At 44.2% G+C, this 20,298-nt stretch overlaps 1 protein-coding gene across 3 annotated transcripts in view; it reads left to right on the top strand.

The window, feature by feature from the left end:
* The first annotated feature begins 9,840 nt into the window (after positions 1–9,840).
* Dhx35 (DEAH-box helicase 35) overlaps positions 9,841–20,298 on the top strand; it is a 57,839-nt gene continuing 47,381 nt past the window's right edge. For 2 of the 3 annotated variants that reach the window (XM_036185823.1, XM_036185824.1), the window contains exons 1-2: positions 9,842–9,987; positions 16,582–16,715. In XM_036185823.1, the coding sequence (XP_036041716.1) occupies positions 9,948–9,987; positions 16,582–16,715 (174 nt within the window). In that variant the 5' untranslated portion in view covers positions 9,842–9,947. Of the gene's footprint in view, positions 9,988–16,581; positions 16,716–20,298 lie in introns of all 3 variants that reach the window. The other variant, XM_036185825.1, reaches the window with a different exon arrangement.

Genomic DNA, 20,298 nt, shown 5'->3' with positions numbered 1-20,298 from the left:
TGGGGTTTTGCCTGCATGTATGTCTGTATGATGATGCCAGGTCCCCTGGAATTGGAGTTACAGACAGTTGTGAGGTGCCATATGGAGTTCTGGGAATTGAACCCGGGTCCTTTGAAAGAGTAGTCAGTACTCTTAACCACTGAGCCATCTAGCCATCTCTCCAGCCCCTCTTTTTTTTTTTTTTTTAACAGTCTTGGATAAAGAAGTAAATGATCCAGATTGTAAAGGGGACAATATATTCACTTAAGAATTAGAAGAAGGTAGTGGTGGTGCACACCTTTAATCCCAGCACTTGTGAGTCGGAGGCAAGTGGATCTCTGTGTTCAATGACAGCCTGGACACATAGTGAGGTCAAGGATAGCCAGGGCAACACAGAGAAACCTTGTCTTGGAAAAGAAAAAAGGAAGAGAAGAAAGCTTAGTGTGGTGGCGCATGCCTCCGATCTCAGCACTTAAGCCAAGACAGAAGGGTCTGAGTTTGAAGCCAATGTGATCTATTTAGAGAAACCCTGTCCAGAAAACAAAACATAAAAAAGTTAAAAGACTTTGAGTTGGTATTGGGGTCAAACCATCCTTGGCATGGTGAAAACTGACATTACTGTGCACCTGAAGAGTCTTGCCAGCATAGCAGGCCTTTGTGTGTGCCTCTGCTTTTCTGTTTTCAAAGAAAAGGCCTGAGCTGCTTCAGTGAGGACCTTGACTATCTGCCAAGAGTCCTGGGTGTGCATTCCTGGCTTCACATTCACTCTAGTGGCCCCAATGGGTCCAATTTCATCAGATGGGTGTATTGTCAATGATTTAGCAATCCTATATCCTAGAGTAGGGGCAAGAAAGGACACTGACAATTATCCCAGATTCCTGGTCCAGTGTCAGGCAATGTAACTGGTTCCTATATCCTGCTAATCAGGATTGGTATGGCTGTGGAGTCCTGGTTTTGTCAGTCTCATTCATAAAAACACACAAAAGGAAAGAGTTAAACTGTGGCTTCCTCCTGGCTTGCTAACCCAGAAGTCTACAATAAGTAGGGTGTTGTCTTCAAGGAGAATGCTGATATATGCAGATCAGGAATGTTCCTGCAGATTTTCATGAGTATTCCAGGACTCCTCTCATGACCAAGTTATCTGCTGGGTTAGTGCTGTAGTCTGTGGCTGTCAAGCATGTTAAGACATGGGCACGTGCCTGGCTGTGAACCCTCTGGCTAATCCTTGAGTATACATTTTGCAAACTTAGATCTCTTTATGTGCTGCCTTAAATCCTCATGATATCTAGTGACTAAGGTTAGACAGCTGGCATCCCATTTTCAGATGTAGAAACAGGCCGAAATTAAATAGCCTACTCAAGATCATAAAGCTGGTATAAGATGATGTAAGAACTTAAACAGAGGTGTCCAGATCCTCTATTGTATGATTGTTTAAGTATAAAGGCCTTCGAGCCTGTTTCTTGTGTAGTGGGAGTTAATGCAGAAACAGCCACGTGAAGAAATGTAGGCACAAAGCCCTGATTGTGATCATGCATTTAAATTCCATTGGAATTTTAAGTCCGTGTACAGGTATTAATAGACCTTCATTTAAGACTTTTCATTATAGACTTGGAGATGGCTTATTTGGTAAAGTGCTGTATAAGCATGAAGACTGGTATAAAAAAGCCTGACATGATGGCATGCACCTGTAATCCCAGTGCTGAGGCGATGGAGACAGCAGGAGGATGCCTGGGGCTTGCTAGCCAGCTGGTCTAACCCTAATCTGATTCAGGGACTGGTCCAGTCTCTAGAAAAAGGTGGATGGAACTGTCAGGGTCCAGCAGATCAAAGCACTTGCTGCCAAGGCTGGCAACTGGACTTTAACCCCTGGGACCCATGTGGTGGGAGGAGACAATGGACTCCTGCAGTGTGTCTGATTTCCACACAGGTGCTGTGGCATATGTGTGTGCACACAAACCCAAAATATAAGATTTTAAAGATAGAAAGTGAGGAAGTTATCTGACATTGACCTCCACTCCCCCATGAATGTATAAACACACATGAACATGTACACACAACATATAAACACAAGTTATAGCTCAGTTGGTAAAGTGCTCTCTTTGCAATCACTGATTTCAATCCCCACAACCCACAAAAATGTCATGATGGGATCATGAGATCCCAGTGTTGAAGAGGCAGAGACAGGTGGGTTCTGAGGCTTACTGCCAGCCAGCCTAGACTACTTGATGAATTTTAGGCCAGCAATTCTGTCTCCAAAAAAAAAAAAGAGGATGGCTTCTGAGAAATAGCAGTTAAGGTTGTTCACACATCTACACCTGCACACAAATGCACCTGTGCATAAATGCACCCCCACTCACATGTTTTTGAGAATTCCTAAACCAATAAATTGAAAAGTTTATTCAGACTACCCATGTGAAGTGTCAGTGAATCTGAAGGTTGAGTACTTGGCCTGTCATACACTTGACCACACTGTCCTCTCTCTGGGCAGGAGTCAATCATTGTTCTCTTAAAGTGCTGTCAACAATTAGAAATAGGAACAAAAGGTAGATGGAAGCCAAAGCCAGGTGGTGGTAGTGCACGCCTTTAATCTCAGCACTCAGGAGGATGGATCTCTGTGTTCAAGGCCAGTCTGGTCTACATAGTGAGTTCCGGGACAGACGGGACTACACAAAGAAACCCTGTTTCAACACCCCCCCCCAAAAAAAAGAGGTAGATGGAATCCTAAAAATAGTCCTGTCTCAGGATGAACCAAGTCTTTGTCAAACTTCAGTCTGGAAAGTACCACTAGAGCTACTTGTCCAGGAGGGATCTGAACCACCTGCACCGTCTGCTGGCCTAGTTAGGGATGGTGTATAGTTCAGTGATGGAGCATGTGCAAGACCCCAGGTTCAGTAGCCTGCATGCACTCCCCTCCCACAATAGCTGATTGGGTAAGAATTCTCTCTCCATCCATTTGGTGCCATGCTCAGCCATGACAGACTGAGCTGTAAATATTCAAGATATTTCCCTCAGTGCTAGGGTCAAACCAGAAGTCACACATGACAGGCAAATGTCCTAACTGGAGCTAAATTTCCACCAGCATTTAGCTCTACTTACTAAAAACAAAACAAAAAATGAGATGGCTCAGAGGTTAGAGTACCTTTTTGCTTTTAGAGGACCCAGATTTGGTTCTTAGCATCAACACTGGGATTTACAACCATCCTTAACTCCAGTTCCAGGGAATCCAATGTCTCTTGATCCCCACAGGCAGCCACATGGTACATATACATAAATGTCACCAAAACACTCATACATAACAAATCTAAAATACCTTCAAAGACATAACCATACTACGACTACTATACCTAAGCAATACTAGTAAAATTTTCTCTATCATCAAATGTTCAGTGCTTAAATACAGCATTATTTGTTTTCCTCACTCATGATTTCTTTGAGTTAGAGCTCTCTCTCTCTCTCTATATATATATATAAATATATATGTGCTCCAATCTGCAGGGTTGACATCCTCTCATAAAACATGGAATCCTTTGAAGACAGGGCTACCCCACCTTTGTGGGTAGTGTGGCTAGAGAGTTTCTTTTTACTGAAGGGACTTAAAGTGGCTAACAAGAAAACTAAAAGCCAGGTGGGCAAGATGGCTTGGTGGATAAAGGTGCTTGCTGGCCAGTCTGACTACCTGAGTTTGATTCCAGGGACCCACCAACGTCGACAATTTGTTCCCTAATGTTGGCTAGAATGCCATGGCACATTCACCATGGCACAAACGTGCTTGCCTCCAGTAAAGAAATAAATGTAATTTTAAAAATTAAAACTTGGCTGGACGGTGATGGCGCATGCCACCAGCACCCGGGAGGCAGAGCCAGGCAGATCTCTGAGTTTGAGGCCAGCCTGGTCTACATAGTGAGATCCAGGGTAGGCACCAAAATTATACAGAGAAACCCTGTATTGAAAAACCAAAACAAACAATAAACAAACCCCAAAAACACACACACACACACAAAACTTCTTTAAAAAAATTAAAACCTAAGCTATTGCCTTGTGTAAATCAAAAATTTCATGAAAGAGTCAAGGTTACAGATACAAATCAGAATCATGCATGAAGCTAAGAGTGCATGCTAGAACATGCAAGATTTATGTAGGGCAATATGTAAATTGATACTTTCTAGTAGCCAAGCCACAGGAAGGTGGTTTAGAAACACCACTCAATGTCCACAAGGTGAAGAAAACACCTTGCTACTAAGGGAACACATGCATTTCTTATAAGGATATTCCCATTAAAACATTGTTGTGCAGGGCTGGAGATGTTCAGTTGGTAGAGCGCTCATCTAATGAAACCTGGATTTGATTCCCAGCACTATAAAGCCAGCGTGGTGGTGCACAGCTGTCATCCCTGCACTTGGGGTAGAGAAAGAATAGTAATCGTTCTTGGCTACACAGTGAGTCGGAGGCCAGCCTGGGATACGTGAGATCCTGTCTCAAACAAACAAGTTAATTCTGAACTCCAAAAGGGTAATTTTTGAAGCTTTGAGGCAAGTGTATTTGGAAAGATTCTGTATGAATGTACTTTATGCTGAGTGCATTTAGGTAAACCTGGTTTCACTGGGCTACAAACCTATATAGGTGCCCCAGTTTGCCTGGCACTGCCAGTATTGCCTCTTATCCCCAGATCCCATCTCTCTAACACTCCCTTTCAGTCTCAGGAGTGTCCCAGTTTTGAGGCTAGCCAGAAAGTATCTTGCAGGCCTAAGGAGGCCTTCCCAACCCATCCAACTCCCAGAATCACAGGCTCCTAAAGCCGTCATTAGGGTTTCTGTGGCTTCCATGAGACACCTGACCAAAGCAACTTGGGGAGAACTCCACATCACTGTTCATCAATGAAGGAAGTCAGGGCAAGAACTGAAACAGGGCAGGAACCTGAAAGCAGGAGCTGATGCACAGGCCATGGAGGGGTGCTACTTACTGGCTTGCTCCTCATGCCTTGCTCAGCCTGCTTTTTTACAAAACCAAGGACCACCACCTCAGGGATGGCTCCACCCACAATGGGCTGGGCCCTCTCCATCAATCAGAAATTAAGAAAATGGCATCTAGCCAGATCTTATTGAGTTCCCTCTCTAGCTTGAGTTGATACAAGACTAGCCCCCCAATATAGCACAATACAGACCCATGTGGTTGGTTGCTGAGTGTCTTTCCTGTGGATCTCTCCACAACTCTGCATTCAGATCCTTGAAGTGGGAGAACACTTTTGATTATAGAAATACCAATGTGAACAACATTGTTGATGTGCAAAGTCAGCAAACCTGGCACATTTGAATATGGTACTATGATTTCAGAAGACCCACCTCAGACTCTCAATAGGAAATCCTGGCACAGCAAAATTGTGTAAAATAATTCTATGAAAGATCCCTTTAGGGGACATCTCTCTGGTCTGGCTTCTTGAGAAGCTGGCAGCCATAGTGCAAGCATACATGGATGTGGTAGACATAGATTATTTTGGTTTTATTAATTGGTCCCTTGATAATCTCATGCCAAGATGTCTCTCTAAAAACCATCTGTCCCCAGTGCTCTATGTGATTCTAGAGAAGTTGGCTGCACTTGACCCTGGGGATGGATCGTGTGATCTGGTTCTAAGTAAATCAGTCCATCATATTCCCTTGCCACATTGATTAATTCAGGGATGGATACACAGGGCAGCTAGAGATAATTTTGCTAGGGAATTTCCTTCTGAAATGCTTAAAAGGATTTTGGACATTGATAAGGCCATCTTGTCACCACATTGCATTTGGGTGCAAAGCTGGCAGAACACAGAGTTCTGGCTGTGCCACATGTGTCCTGATGAAGCCACGTCTTTAAGTCAGATACTCTTGGACTCTTTAGTACCTATGAACTACTTTTATTCACTTACTCTTTCTGAGATATGGTCTCACTCTGTAGCCCAGGTTGACCAGGATCTCACTATGTAGCCCAACCTGGCCTTAAATTCTTGGGAATCCTCCTGCCTTAGCCTTGCAAGTGCTAGGGTTTCAAGTGTGTGCCACCATGCCCAGCTGCATGAACCATTTTTGCTGAAATGATGATGAGCTGGTTTTTCCTTTTTTTTTTTTAATTAAATATTTTCATTTATTTTACATACCAACCACAGTTTCCCCTCCCTCCTCTCTTCCTGTTCCCTCCCCCACCTCCATCTATCTTGCCCATCCACTTCTCCATTCATAAAGGGGCAGGCTTCCCATGGGAGTCAACAAAGCATGCCATATCAGTTGAGGCAGGACCAAGCTCCTCCCGCTGCATCAAGGCTAGAGAAGGCATCCCTGCATGGGGAATAGGTTCCAAAAAGCCATGAGCTGGGTTTTCTGTCACTTGCATCCACAACTGCTACAAACCCTTAAGTCCTATGCTTCTCAAACACAGGCAGTGCAGAAGTAGTAATCCAGAAGTATTTCAGTGCAGAGTACATTACTACAGGCACAGAAACCTGTCTTTCATGTGCTCAAACAATACATTTTTCTCAGTGTTCAAATTCAGTCATTTCATTCCTTATGACAGTTTCAGACAGAGATTAGTTTTAAGGTGGAGTTGGTCTGAAAGGTTGGCATTTTCTGTGAAACAAGGAACCTACTGAAGGGATTGCCATGTGTGGGAAACATCTTTTTGGAAAATTCTGCCACCTGGAAGTTGCAAAATATTCCTCCATATGACAAAATGATCAAATCTGTGTCTTATTGGCAATGAATCAAATCAGTTCTGGATTTTCTGTTTAGAAACAGCTGTTCTTGGCAGGTATGAGATACATTTGAGAAGTTTAGGCGGGAGGCTTATGATTTTGGGACAGTCCAGGAAGAGCATGTCTTAATGAGAACATAATGAGAGAATCTTAAAAAAAATATTAACTTTTAGAATAGCTATTTTAGGCCATTCTTCCTGAAAAAGTTAACCAGAGAGATTATTGAGACCAGTCCTGTTTTGTAACAACAAAAGCACATCATCAGAGTGGACAGTGGTACTCAGTAGAAGACAGGAAGTGAAACAATCCACCTGGGGAACGGTGGGACTCCGAGAACATTCTGAGGCAGGTAAATTCACATGTAGGTGAGTAGCTCTAATGGTTCTAAATGGCCCCTTTGTGGTTGAAAAACCAACCTGTGATTAGGTTCACATCTGTAAGGAGGCTGAGGCAAGATTGCCATCCTGAATTATGTGGTTCAAGACCATCCTGGGCAACACAGTGAGTTCTAGCTAGGGCTTCAGAGTGAGAGTTGGTCTCAAACACACACACACACACACACACACACACACACACACACACACACGCACACACACGAGTCCCTTACTGATTCTTCCTAAGTCTTTTTAACCTTCATGAACCTCAATTTTCCATGATGAGATTAGGGTAGCTATTGACTAAATTCTCCAGCTTCAAGATTGCGACCTAACAATTTGGGCACTTCCAGTCTGCTGTCTCTTTTTAAACAGGAAGATTTCTTTGAAAGCCGTAAGTAAAACAAAGGCTTGGAAATAAAGTTGAGCTTGGTGATAGGAGGCTGAGGCAGGAGGATTGGTTGAGTTCCAGACTTGGAAAGCAGTATTTTTTAAAATGTTTTTAAGGTTATGAAATATTTAATTTTATTACTTGTTTGTGTGATGTGACATGTGTGCACACATGTACCACACATAGGTACATATGGTATGTAGATCAAAGGACAAGTTTGTGGAGTCCATGCTCTCATTTCACCTTCATGTGGGTTCTGGGGATCAAATTCTGGTTGTTAGGATTGCATGGCAAGAATCCTTAATGAGCTGAGGTTTCTCTTCCTCCCAGGAAGCAGCCTTTGGCACATGGCCTTTAATCCCAGCACTTGGGAGGCAGAGACAGGCGGATCTCTGTGAGTTTGAGGCCAGCCTGGGCTACAGAGTAAGTTCCAGGACAGGCACCAAAACTATACACAGAGAAACCCTGTCTCAAAACAAATAAACAAACAAAAACAAAAAACAAAAACAAAAACAAAACCCAAAAGAAACAACCCCCACAAGGCATGGGGTAGGAAAAACATTTACAGAGTGGCATTTTCATGTATAAATCTTATTTTCTGTATGTAGGACTTTAATGAAAAGATTAGAAAGAAGAATCAATGTTGGGATTGTAGCTCAATGGTAGAGGGCCTGGGTTAGATTATAGCTCAATGTTATAAGGTTCTGGGTGAGATTGCTGTATCTCACCAATATTGCTATAATAACTTAGAAACATAGTGTTCAAAAATGTACTTGCTCAATAGTCGCTTTGAGCAATGGGCAACACACATATAGAAAGTATGACAAGATCCTGTCCTCAAGAAGTTGGCCTGGGGAGTTGATTCGGAAGGTTAAGAGCATTGACTACTACTCTTCCAGAGGATCCAGATCTGATTCCCAGCACCCACTTGGTGGCTCAAACCTGTGTAACTTCAGTTCCAAGGAATCCAACACCCTCTTCTGGCCTCCAGAGACACAGACACACACTTGCTAGAGACACACAAGCCAGCGAAATCCATATATATAAAAAATTAAAAAAAGAAGTTCCCAGCATAAAAATAGAGGCAGATTAACTTTAGTACAACTAAACAAAAAAAATATATAGTAAAAGTGGGCATGCAAGTCCTGGGTCCACAGGGGGAATGTTTTGATAGTGAATATAGGAAGGTCAGTCCTTCAAGGATTTGAAGGTTTTAAAGCATGTTTGGAGAATTCTCCACAAAAGGATTAGCATGTGTTGAATTTCATTTAATTATTAAGGAAACAAATCAAATCTGGAAAATGAACATGAGGTAAACTCAAGACTTTGTTCTCTTGGTGTATTTGCTCTTGGAGTTGAGCTAATGAGAGTGAATACTGATCTAGTGCCTGCAATGTCTTGAATTATGTTAGGTACTCTGTACCTCATCTCATTTATACTCCTTTAAAACTCATTTTACAACTGAGATTAAATGTCCACCAGGAGCCAGGTGATGGTCAAGGTTAAGATTCTGATCAGGGCCACGTGCTTTCTCCAAAGCTTTCCATAATTTGCCATTTTCCTCAAGTAACGAAGCACACCATTTCCTTCAGAGCTCTAAAAATGTATAGATTCTAAAGCTTAGAATTGTAGCTCCCTTATATTTCCAGTTGAGCGATAGTTAGCTATCCTTTGTTTCCTAAGCTTGCTGCTGGGCTTGGGAATTTGGGAGCATCCTGAAATGCATGTTACTGGGTTTTGTCTCTGTAGATTGAGGATTGGATGTGCAATTATAAAAAAGCATTTGATTCGTGAAAGTCGACCTGAGGGAACAGTGGGCGAACGCCCTGGTCTGACTGATGTGATTTCTAGTCTCATCTTCCAACCCAATAAGCTCCTCGGTTCCCATTAACCGACAAGTCTCTTAAGATCGGAAGATGCTTGTAACATTTCAGTTTTACTTGCTGATAATAAACATCGTTCTACTGTTTATCCAGTGTTGATTCACTTACAGCTCATGCCAGTTCTAACCCCGCCTGTGGGAACACAAATACTAACGGGGTCATCAGGCGCTGGAGGCAGATACCATTATTATCTCTCCGTATGAAAATACGGAGACTAAAAGAGACGCGGCTGCGTTAGCGTGTAAACGTGAGCATCTCTCAGTTCACCACGGAAGCACTGCCTCGGCGCACTCTTGGCTGCAGAGCTGCAGCAGCCCGGGAACACTACAGCCAATTCCTAGAAGTGCCCAGGGCATCTAGGCAGGGTAGGGCAGCTAACCTCCGCGCCAATACGGCGGCGCAGCATTACGCGGCCCAAGGGGAGGAGCCCAAATACCGGCCTAAAGAAGCCACGGGTCACGTGGGCCACAGTGGGCGGGGCGCCGAGGGGCGTGGCCTCACCTCCCAAGCCGCCTAGGCAGGGGCTGCTCGCGGGCCACGCCCCTTGAGCCCCGTGCGTTTAGCGAGGCGGAGTCTTCTTTGTGACCTTTCACCCCAGCATGGCTGCGCCCTTGGGACCAGTGAAGTTCTGGAAACCCGGTAAGGCACGGAAGGAAACCTGGGTAGATTCGGCGATGTGACTTGGGCCTGGGGACCCGCCGTGAGCCTGACCGGGGAGGGCTGGCTGGGCACCACCCCTCCGCGCGCGTGGATGCTGCAGCCCACGGTGGTCCCGAGCAAGGCAAGGCCTCCCCAACCGCGGCGGAAGCTCCGGGTGACCTTGTTCGAGTCTCAGCCTTCTTGGCACTTCCTGATGCGGAGTCGCGAAGCGCCCACGCGTGTCTTGGTGCTGCCCTGGGGCTGCACTGGGGATCGACAGGCCGTGCAGCTCAAGGGTTGAGGAAGGTTAGAAGCTTGGGTTGAGGAGACAGTGTCCAGGTTCAAGTCCGCCGCTTTGCCTTACAGCAGTAGATGGAGGACCTTGAGCAATGCGTTCAGCTCCTCACCTGTGAAGTGGGCGGAAACAAACACCTGTCCTATGGGCGTGGAGTCAGGAGTACATGGTCTGACTTAATAGCTCATAAAAGGGAAAATGTGTTCCAGTGTTTTAGCTGAGGGCTTGCCGACCCTGAATGTTTACCACAAAGTGCACGTCCTCCTTCCTAGTGGCTGTCACCTCATTTTGTCTTGCAGGCTAATAAGTTACTGTCACAGGATCCGGGGTTGGGGATTTAGCTCAGTGGTAGAGTGCTTGCCTAGCAAGTGCAAGGCCCTGGGTTCGATCCTCAGCTCAAAAAACAAAACAAAACAAAACAAAACCAAAACTGTCACAGGATCCTTTGTTTTCTAATTTTCTCATGGACCAGGTTTTTATTGAGTTATGCATACCAGACCATGCTCATGTAGGGTACTTCCTTTTGTCCATGCCTCTTATAAAAACAAACAAAACAACAACAAAAAACACTTTCTTAACCGGTATAAGTCCCTGCCCTTACTTTTTCTTATATATTTTTCTTTTTCTTATATATTTTTCTTTTTCTTATATATTTTTCTTTTTCTCCTCCTCATGCACCACAAAAGATCTGAATGTATACATTATATTGTGATGAAAATGATATGAGACCGAAAAGGCAACAGGGAACAGCTTTTAAAGGATGTCTTAGGTGGTCTCCAGAATTCTGACCATGTGTCTAAGTTTTAGAAAAATAAATCCAAGCAATTGACACACTTAATTCTTTAAACAAACAAACAAACAAAACAAAAAACCAAAACAAACAAACAAACCCAAAAAACCCCCCAAAACCCCAAAATCAAACAAAAAAAACCTGAACTGGTCATAGTGATCTGTGACTAATTTCAGCACGGGAGGCAGAGGCTGGAGAATCTCTGAGTTTGAGGCCAGTCTGGTGTACATTTCAGGACACCTAGGGCAATAAAGAGAGACCTTGTCTCAACAACAACAACAACAAACAAAACAAAACAACCAACCAACTATCTATATCTACATCTCTGTATCTTGGTGACACTTGGATGACTTAGCATTGCCAGGCATCAGCCGATTTTCCATCCCATTAGTAATGAGTTACCATTTACTTGTTCAAGAGTTTATTGTGTGGTACCAGGGCACCATTTTGGTTAAAGAACCTGGAATTACTCTTAGAGTCTGTCCTGTTGTTTAGTTCATTGAGAGTATACTCCTGTAGTCAGGAGGTCAAGTACACATGCCTGTGGCCTGGCTCTCAAGATGTATTCTCACAATTGACTCTGAAGTTACATGTCCTTTGGAAGAGGTTCTAAGGAAGGCAGAAGAGATGGTGAGGAAGAAGATGGGCTCCAGTGCAGGGTTGCAGTGCCTTCCCGGCCTGCCACTTACTGACTTGGTGATTTACAGAGCCACGTGAGTGCTCCGAGGCCCTGTTACCTTATTGGTAATTTGTCATACGAGGATTGCTGTGAAGATTAAATGAGAACAGTGCACAAGAATGCAAAGTAAATTGTATAGAAGACTAGGTGAGGAAGGGAAGGCTGAGTGTCAGAAATTGACCGTGTCATGGAGATGGTGATGTTTTTGGAGTGAACTCTGAGGAAGTTTGTTATGGTTTGTTTATGGTGAGGTAGGGAATGGCTTGCCAGGCCACTGAAAGTAGGATTTGTATCTTAAGGATGTCCCCAAGCCCCCAATAATGGAGTACTGTGATGGTTTTAACAGGAGATGATGCTGGAAAGGTAGGAAGGTACCTCGTCTTGAAATGTCTTTGGCAAGCTAAAGAATTTAGGCTTCTTGGCCAGTGAGATGGCTCAGCAGGCTTAATACCTATAACTCATGCAAGGGTGGATGGAGAGAACTGACTCTAAAGAGTTGTCCTTTGACCTCCATGCGTGTACCCTGGCCCATACATGTGTGTAGACACACACACACACACACACACACACACACACACAAAATAACAAACAAATAAATATTGGGCTCCTTGCTTTTAAGCAGGGACTTACCCATGTTTCCCTTGGAAAGTTTACCCTGGCAGTGATACAGTGAAGACCACTCTTAAGAGAGATGGTTACTGACATCCAGGATGGATGTTGATGAGCCTTAATTCTAGCCTGGGAGCTGGCAGGAGGGGCCATTAGTCACTTTAGAGGTAAAGGGAAGAGAAGGTGAAGACAGTAATAACTTCCTTGCGTTGTGAACAGGGTGATGGCCTAGGGTAAGTGGGTCTGGGTGGGGTGACTGCCTAGGTAAGTGGGTCTCAAATTTTGCTGTATAGTTGGATCACTTGGAAAACTAAAAAGCAAAATAAAAAACTGAAAACCAGAACCCCCTGGTATCCTTTTACTGTTGTTAAGAAATTAGGAACTGGGCAGCAGTATGTTTTAAACATTTGGGGGGCTTCTAGCATGCATCAAAGTTGGGTACCCACTGGCTCAGGTAGACTATTTTCATTCATTGAGATTTGAGTAGCTCGGTGGGTTCTGAGCCCTGGGCCAGTCACTTTCATTTACAGCATCTTATCAACTAGTAACAACATCTCTCTGATGAGTTGATATTCTCACAGATGAACAAACTCAGATTCAAGATAGGAACTGGATTATGGGAAAGGCAGGTCAGGGAAGTGGGTGGAGCCGAGTATAAAGGCTAAATCGTGGAATCATGAGCATATCCTGTAAGCCCAAAATCACGAACTCAGATAACTACAGGAACTTTTTAGACAAACTACATAAAGGGAAGTGTGTAATAGAATATGGGATTGAAGGGTTTTGAATGTACTGTAGAGATGTGCCATGGAACTTGCATATGAGGTATCACACTGCACCTGGTTGTTATCATATGGGCTCAGAGTTGGCAGATTTTTTTTTTTTTTTTTTTTTTTTTTAAAGACAGAGTCTTCCTCAGTTGCCTAGGAATTGAATTCTCTCTTAGCCTGTGATCCTTCTAAGTAGCTGGGATTACAGACCCATGCCTACATTTGGCTCCCAAATAGGAAAATAAAGCTTGATGTTTTAAATGAAATATTTTCTGCATGTAGTAGTACATGCCTGTAATTCCAACACTTGGGAGGCTGAGGCATGAGGATTGAGCACTCAAGGCTAGCCTGGGCGACATAGTGAGTTTCAGGCTATCCTGAGCTACACAGCAAACTGACAAGAAACATCTCTCAGATGAGCAACAATGACCATTTAAAACATTTCCTGGTGGTGTGAATGGAGACCTTAAACTACTATTTTTTGATCTCTAACTATCCTTGTGTGACCTGCCTGAGGTTTTTCCAGAAAAAAAATGTTCACTTTATTTGCTGGCACACATGGATGGGTCAGAAGGACCCATCCATTTTTACTTACTCAACAAGTACTAATGGTGTCTGACCTTGTGCCTTGCAAAAGCTTTATTGAACTGCTTGGAGGGTTTTTTGTTTGTTTGTTTGTTTTTGTTTTGTTTTTAACTTAATTCATGGTAAGAATTGTATTGCTGTTCTTGTAGAGTACCCAAGTTTAGTTCCCAGCACCCATGCTGTGTGGCTCACAGCTGCCTATGACTTTAGCTCTAGGGAATCCACCTTCTTCTGGCTTCCTAGGTTGAAGGGATTCCGAACTGGGTGCTGTTGTCAGCCTTGTTTTACAGATGGGGAAATGCAAGCGTAAATGGTTTGCAAAAATTGCAAAAAGGCTACTCCCTGAAGCATGGCACACACTCTCAATTTAAAAACAGCCATAAACAGAGTGGGCTGTGGGTGTGTATAGATGGAAAGCAGCCTTGGGGTTCTTGTTTGGCTGAATGAAGTCTTTTGTAAGGAGAAGAAAAGGCCCTACAGATTGACAGCAGCTGTTCTTGTAAAAGTTCCTAACAGCTGTAGATTAGAGATGAGGGACCAAGCCCTGGGGGCTTGTGAGCCAGCATGTGGGAGAGTGAACAGTGTTCAGATACTCCAGATGTAATGGCGTGGTTTAAATGTTTCAAGAAGGGGCGCATTCTGAACAAAAACAGGGCAGAAGGGGGTACACTCTTCTCTGCCGTAGTTTTCTTGTGTAAGAATTCAGAAGTTGGGGCATAGCAGTGGTAAGAGGAGGACTGGAAACCAGCTCAGGCTTTGGGCCATTCCCTGCTCTTGTCTTTTTTTCTCGTTGAAAGGAAGGTTAGCCTTATGGCAGAAGCAGGCATCGGTGCCTCACTTACCTGCTGTTCGGCAGCTGTGTTCCTGGAAGAACCGGGAACAGGGCTGGAGATGAAGCTGCTGGAGCTCTGAAGTTAGTTCCAGTAGTCTGCAGACTCCGGAGCTTCTGTTTTGGTGGATTCTATTCTTGCATGATTTCTTCAGGAGGAGGGCTTCATCTGACTATCAAGGAGATCTGGAGCTCTTCAAAAATGTAGAGTTGAGCTGGTAGCACATGCCTGTCAATCATAAAATTTGGTGCTGATTCAGGATTGGGAGTTTAAGGCCAGCCTGGGATATGTAAGGAGACCCTATCTCAAAAAACCAAAATGAAAACATAAATCAGATGAAGTCGCTGGACTTACCCTTACCACAAAGCTCCCATCTTTCAGTGGCTTTGCAGGTTCTGAGATCAGCAGGCTGGAAAGTCACTGTTTCGGGTGGTTATCTCCAAGATGCCCCCAGTAGGGGCTGTGCAGGTGGCTGAACTCAGGGGGCTTTTCCTAATTCACAAGACAGCACACTCTGTGGCTGAACAGCTCTGACATTTAGAACTGCCTTCCTTATGTTGAGCTGAATTCTGAACTCTGTCATTAATTAATATCTTACTTACTTTAAAAAGATTTATTTTTATTTTATATGTTTGAGTGTTTGCCTGCATGTATTATGTGCACTATGCATGTGCCTAGTTCTCAGGGAGCCAGGAGATCGCGTTAGAGCTTCTGGAACTAGAGTTAATGGACAGTTGGTTGTGAGTCACCTGGTATGTGCTGGGAACTGAACCCAGGTCCCTTGCAAGAGGATTAACTGCTTTTAACCACTGAGCCATTTCTCAGCCCCATCCTTTTGTTTTATTTATTTAGTTTTTAGATTAGTTTTATTTTTGTGTATGTGAGTTTTGACTGTATGTATCTGCGTACCATGTGCATGCCTGGTGTCAGATCCTGTGGAACTGGAGTTGTGGATGGTCATGAGCCACTATGGGTGCTGGGAACTGAACCTGGGTCCTCTGCAATAGCAGCCAGTGCTCTTAACTGCTGGGCCATCTCTCCAGCCTCTCTTGTATCTTAACCTAGTTCTGTCCTTGGCTCACACAGACAAGTTGGCATGAAACGCAACAGAAGCTGATAGGATGGAACCCATACTTCTCCTAGGATCTGCCACCTTGATGTGTCATTCTTCAGAGCTAGATGCTATGGCTGTCTGCTTTTCAGTCTGCCCTGCAGTGTTTCTGGGGTGGTCATTTCTCATTTATGATTCACATGCAGCTGTTACCACTGTAACTCTTTCTGTCAGCTGTGATAGTTGGATCATGTTAGGCCCCTCACTGTCGTGTACATCATACACTTGGCACTGGAAGTCCCTTTCACTTCACTCCTTGGCACTTCCCTGTCATTCTTGTACCCGGTTACATTCTACTGGGAAGCAGTGAGTCTGTCAGGGTCAGCCCGCACCTGTGTTGTCCAGGGCTGGGTTCTGGTGCTTAGAGCAGTGCCCGCCAGGAAGCGTTTGCACCGTCTGTCTCGTTCTTGGGTGCCTGCATAACTGGTGGTCAGCTGTGGGCTGAGCTCTGGACCATCAGCAGCCTGTGGAGAAACCACCCCAGGGCCGGAAGGTTCTCAACTTGTCAAGAGGTGCAGAGGTGAGGGAGGGGGAAGCTGTGGCAGCCTGAGCCCCTGGTTCCTGTTGTCTCTGAGTTTTGCTGTCAGTCAGTACCAGGCTTTGTCCTTGGCCTTGGCAGATTCCCACTGGGTTTTTTTCACTTCTGTTTAGAATTTGTAGGACCCAGTTCTGGATAGCCCAGCAGGACTGCCGTCTTCCTTGTTCTAGGCTTTGCACTGAAGCTTTCAGGATGAGTTTTGAGTTCTGACAGGCACCTCCTAGCTTTTTCTTTTTTCTTTTTCTTTTTTTTGAAAACTCTGAAACACCAAAGTTTAATACTTTTTAGTAGTTTGAAGCCAAAAACATTGTTTCTTTTATTTATCTGTCTTTTATACACCCTTTTTGTTTACTATATCAGAATCTGAAAAAAACATTTCTGCCACAGGTACAGAAGGGCCTGGTGTCAGCATCTCCGAAGACAGACAGAGTATCACTGAGAACTCGGGGACAACCATCATTTACAACCCCTATGCTGCCCTTTCCATAGAGCAGCAGCGGCAGAAGCTGCCTGTGTTCAAGGTATGGTGTGTCTGTGGCCACATCATGAGCTTGTCGCTGAAGGAAGGGGACTGCCATAGATGGTTCTGTAAGTCATAGGGAGCCAGAGGGGCCTCACCCCATTCTAGTGTGTGTGTGGACATATGTGTACATGCGTGCAAGTGTGTGTGTTTGCGTTTGGAGGAGGGAGAGCGAGAGAGGAGGAGAGGACACTCACCCTTTAAGATTTTTCTTTTAGATAGTTCATATTAGGAAAGGAAATTGCTTTCAATTATGAACAAACAATTTTAGATGCAGAAAATGACACATTAAAACACTGAACTTCTGTGAATCAGAGTCAACATGTTATTAACTTGTGGCCAATTTTTGCTTTCTTTTAAAAGACATATTTAACATAGTTAATTGGTAATTTGAGAGTCTTCCTTTGGAAGAGATCAGCTAGTACTCGTAATCCTTAATGAGACAGTGCTGGGGTTTTGGTGAGGTTATCAGACTCTCAGCTTTGTGAGTGCACATGACATGGCCCATATTCAGCTTTCAGGAGACCAAAGTGTAAACTTGAGTACATTCAAACTTTCTTGTTTATGGTGACCAAAGTCCTTCAGTGCCATGGACACTGTTGATGGATCTGTTGGCATGTGAGGTCCCCTTGCAGCTAGAAAGTAGGCTCAGAGGTGAGCTAAATGTTGTTGGTAACTACTGACTCAGCCTCTGATGAGGATGCTGAGGTTTGAATTTTGCCTGCTTCATATGGTGTCTCTGGAATGGCTTGTGTTGGCAGGGTCAGCAGCACAGATGCCTGTCTTTCTACAGAACAGAGCTGGGTGGAAGATGACAAGGCTTATTTGTTTTTTGTTTGTTTGTTTGTTTTATTTTTTCTTTTTTTTGTGCTGAGAATTTAATCCAAGATATGCCAGGCAAGTGTCAACCCCTGAACTGTGTCATATCCCCAACCCTTTTACTTTTTATTTTGAGACCGGGTCCTGCTAAATAGCCTAGCCTGACCTTGAACTCACTCTATAATCCAGGCTGACTTTGAACTTGTGATCCTCTTGCCTCAGGCTTCTGAGTTTCTGGGATGATAGGTGTGTGCCACCAGCCCTACTAAGACAGTGAGTTCTTAGACCTAGGGGTTCCTTTCACTTAGATACTGCTGGTAATTCCTTCCACTAATGTGTTCTTTCTCTACATAGACATGAAACAGAAGCCTTCTTAATCTAGCTAAGTTGCTTTGGTTGGCGTTTTAGGTGACCTTAAATGTTTTAGTCTTTCTGATAGTGTCTAAGCTTTTTCCTCAGGTGACTGGCATTATCCATTGTATGTGATAGAGATATATGAGTAGGACCCTCAGGACATGAGATGATAGGCTTACCATTGCTTCCTCGACACTGAAGGACACCATTTTTGAGCCACGATGAAGTGTTGGGATCCTGGAGTAGAGTTCAGGGTTCCACCCGGTTTCACCATGTGCTTGGTGACCTTGCTACACTATTGTAAGCTTCCATTTCCTTATCTGTGCTATGGGGTAATAACACCTGCCCTGTAGGATTGCTATGAGGCCTGGACGAGGTCACCAGTGCAGTGTTTATAAGATACCTGACACCAATACCCAAGAATAAGGAAGTGGCTGTTTACTGAGTATTTAAATGTTGACCTTTCTTGACTGCCCATCATTTTCTAGCTGTCATATAAATGAAATGAAACTTAAATAAAAACAAGTTGAGCCTACTGAGAGATGAAGAGAAGAATGTGTTACTGATAAAAGGCGGACAGAGCCCAAGTGCTGCTGCACTCCTGTGAGATGGTAAAGATAGGTCTAGAAGGTGAGAAGGACAGTGTTCTCCTTCACCGTTTCTCCTGTTCAGATCAAATGGAAAGGTGGCTTTATGAAGTGTGGTGAGATCCTGGCCTTGATCCCAGCATGGCCGCAGCCACGGTGAACAGGTGACCAAAGCAGCTACAGTCGCTCCCCAGGCCATCTCCAAGGCAGCCTCCCGTAGACTTCCCTCTGTAGTTCCCTTTGAGATGGGCGCCGCTGTGAAAGGTGTCTGTCTTATGTCTGCCAGCTCCCTTGTCTGAAGTTCACGCCTGTCCTCAGTGTCGCTAAGCCTGGTGACAGTACTTCCCTGTCTCTTCCTGTCTCCACACTGGCCGTCTTCTGGTCCTGTCTGTCCATGCTAGGCCAAAGTACAAGACACTAGAGTTGCTTGCTGTCTTTGGTCCGATCTTCTCCAAATGTGGCACCCTCCTGTGCCTCCTAGGCCGTGTCCAGCCTCCAGCTTTGTATCCAAGGCCACTCATAATGAAGAGCTAACTGTTCATCTTTGAACTCAATGCTAAACCACACCTGGACCAATGGCCTCCCTCCCAAGTGTTGGGATTACAGGTATATGCAATCACACCTGTGTGGTGGTATTGTGTTCCCCAAAATATTGTGCACTCTAATAAACTTATTTGGGGTCAGAGAACAGAACAGCCCCTAGATACAGAGGCCAGAAAATGGTGGCACACACGCTTTTAATCCTATCACTTGGGAGGCAGAGATCCACCTGGATCTCTGTGAGTTTAAAGCCACACTGGAAACAGCCAGGCATGGTGACTCATGCCTTTAATCCCAAGAAGTGAACCTTGAATCCCAGGAAGTGAGGGCAGAAAGCAGAAAAGTATATAAGTCGTGAAAACCAGGAACTAGGCAAGTTAAGCTTTCAGGCTTTGGAGCAACAGTTCAGCTGAGATTCATTCTGGATGAGGACTCAGAGGTTTCCAGCCTGATGAAACAGGGTCAGCTGAGGAATTGGCAAGGTGAGGTGGCTGTGGCTTGTTCTGCTTCTCTGATCTTCCAGCATTCACCCCAATAACTGGCACCAGGTTTGTTTTTATTAATAAGACCTTGTAACAATTCGTGCTACACTCCTGGATACATGGGCTCTTCATAGGTCCTCTCCAGTGGAGTTCGTCTGTCCTCCCTCCCTCCTCCCTTCCCCCTCCCTCCCTCCTTCCTTTTGATTTTTTTTCTTTTGAGATGTGGTTTCTCTGTAGCCTTGGCTGTCCTGGAACTTGTTCTGTAGACCTGTCTGGTCTTGAGCTCAGAAATCCACCAGCATCCTCTGCCTCCCTAGTGCTGGGATTAAAGGTGTGTGCCATCACATGAAGCTTTCTTTTCCTCCTCCTCCTTCTATTTTTTTTTTTTTTTTCTTTTGGTTTTTGTTTTTGAGACAGGGTTTCTCTGTGTAGCTTTGGTGCCTGTCCTGGATCTTGCTCTGTAGACTAGGCTGTCCTTGAACTCACAGAGATCCGCCTGGCTCTGCCTCTCAAGTGCTGGGATTAAAGGCATGTGCCACTGCCACCCAGCTTTTTTTTTTTTTTTTTAAATCATTGCATTTTATTTATTTATTTGTGTGTGGACATGCAGGTTCCTGGGTTCTACCTGGCTCTACTGTTTAGAAACCTGAATGTTAGAGCTAGAAATCTTCAGTTTTAACAAATGTTCTAAGAAGACATTCCCATTAAGGCCTCAGGACTGTATATATATATATATATATATATATATATATATATATATATATATATATATATATATATATATATATATATCCAGGCATAA

The sequence above is a fragment of the Onychomys torridus genome, chromosome 4, assembly GCF_903995425.1.
Source record: "Onychomys torridus chromosome 4, mOncTor1.1, whole genome shotgun sequence".
Taxonomy (NCBI): Eukaryota; Metazoa; Chordata; class Mammalia; order Rodentia; family Cricetidae; genus Onychomys; species Onychomys torridus.
Note: the sequence above shows the minus strand (reverse complement) of the source record. Positions and strands in the feature narration are given on the sequence as shown.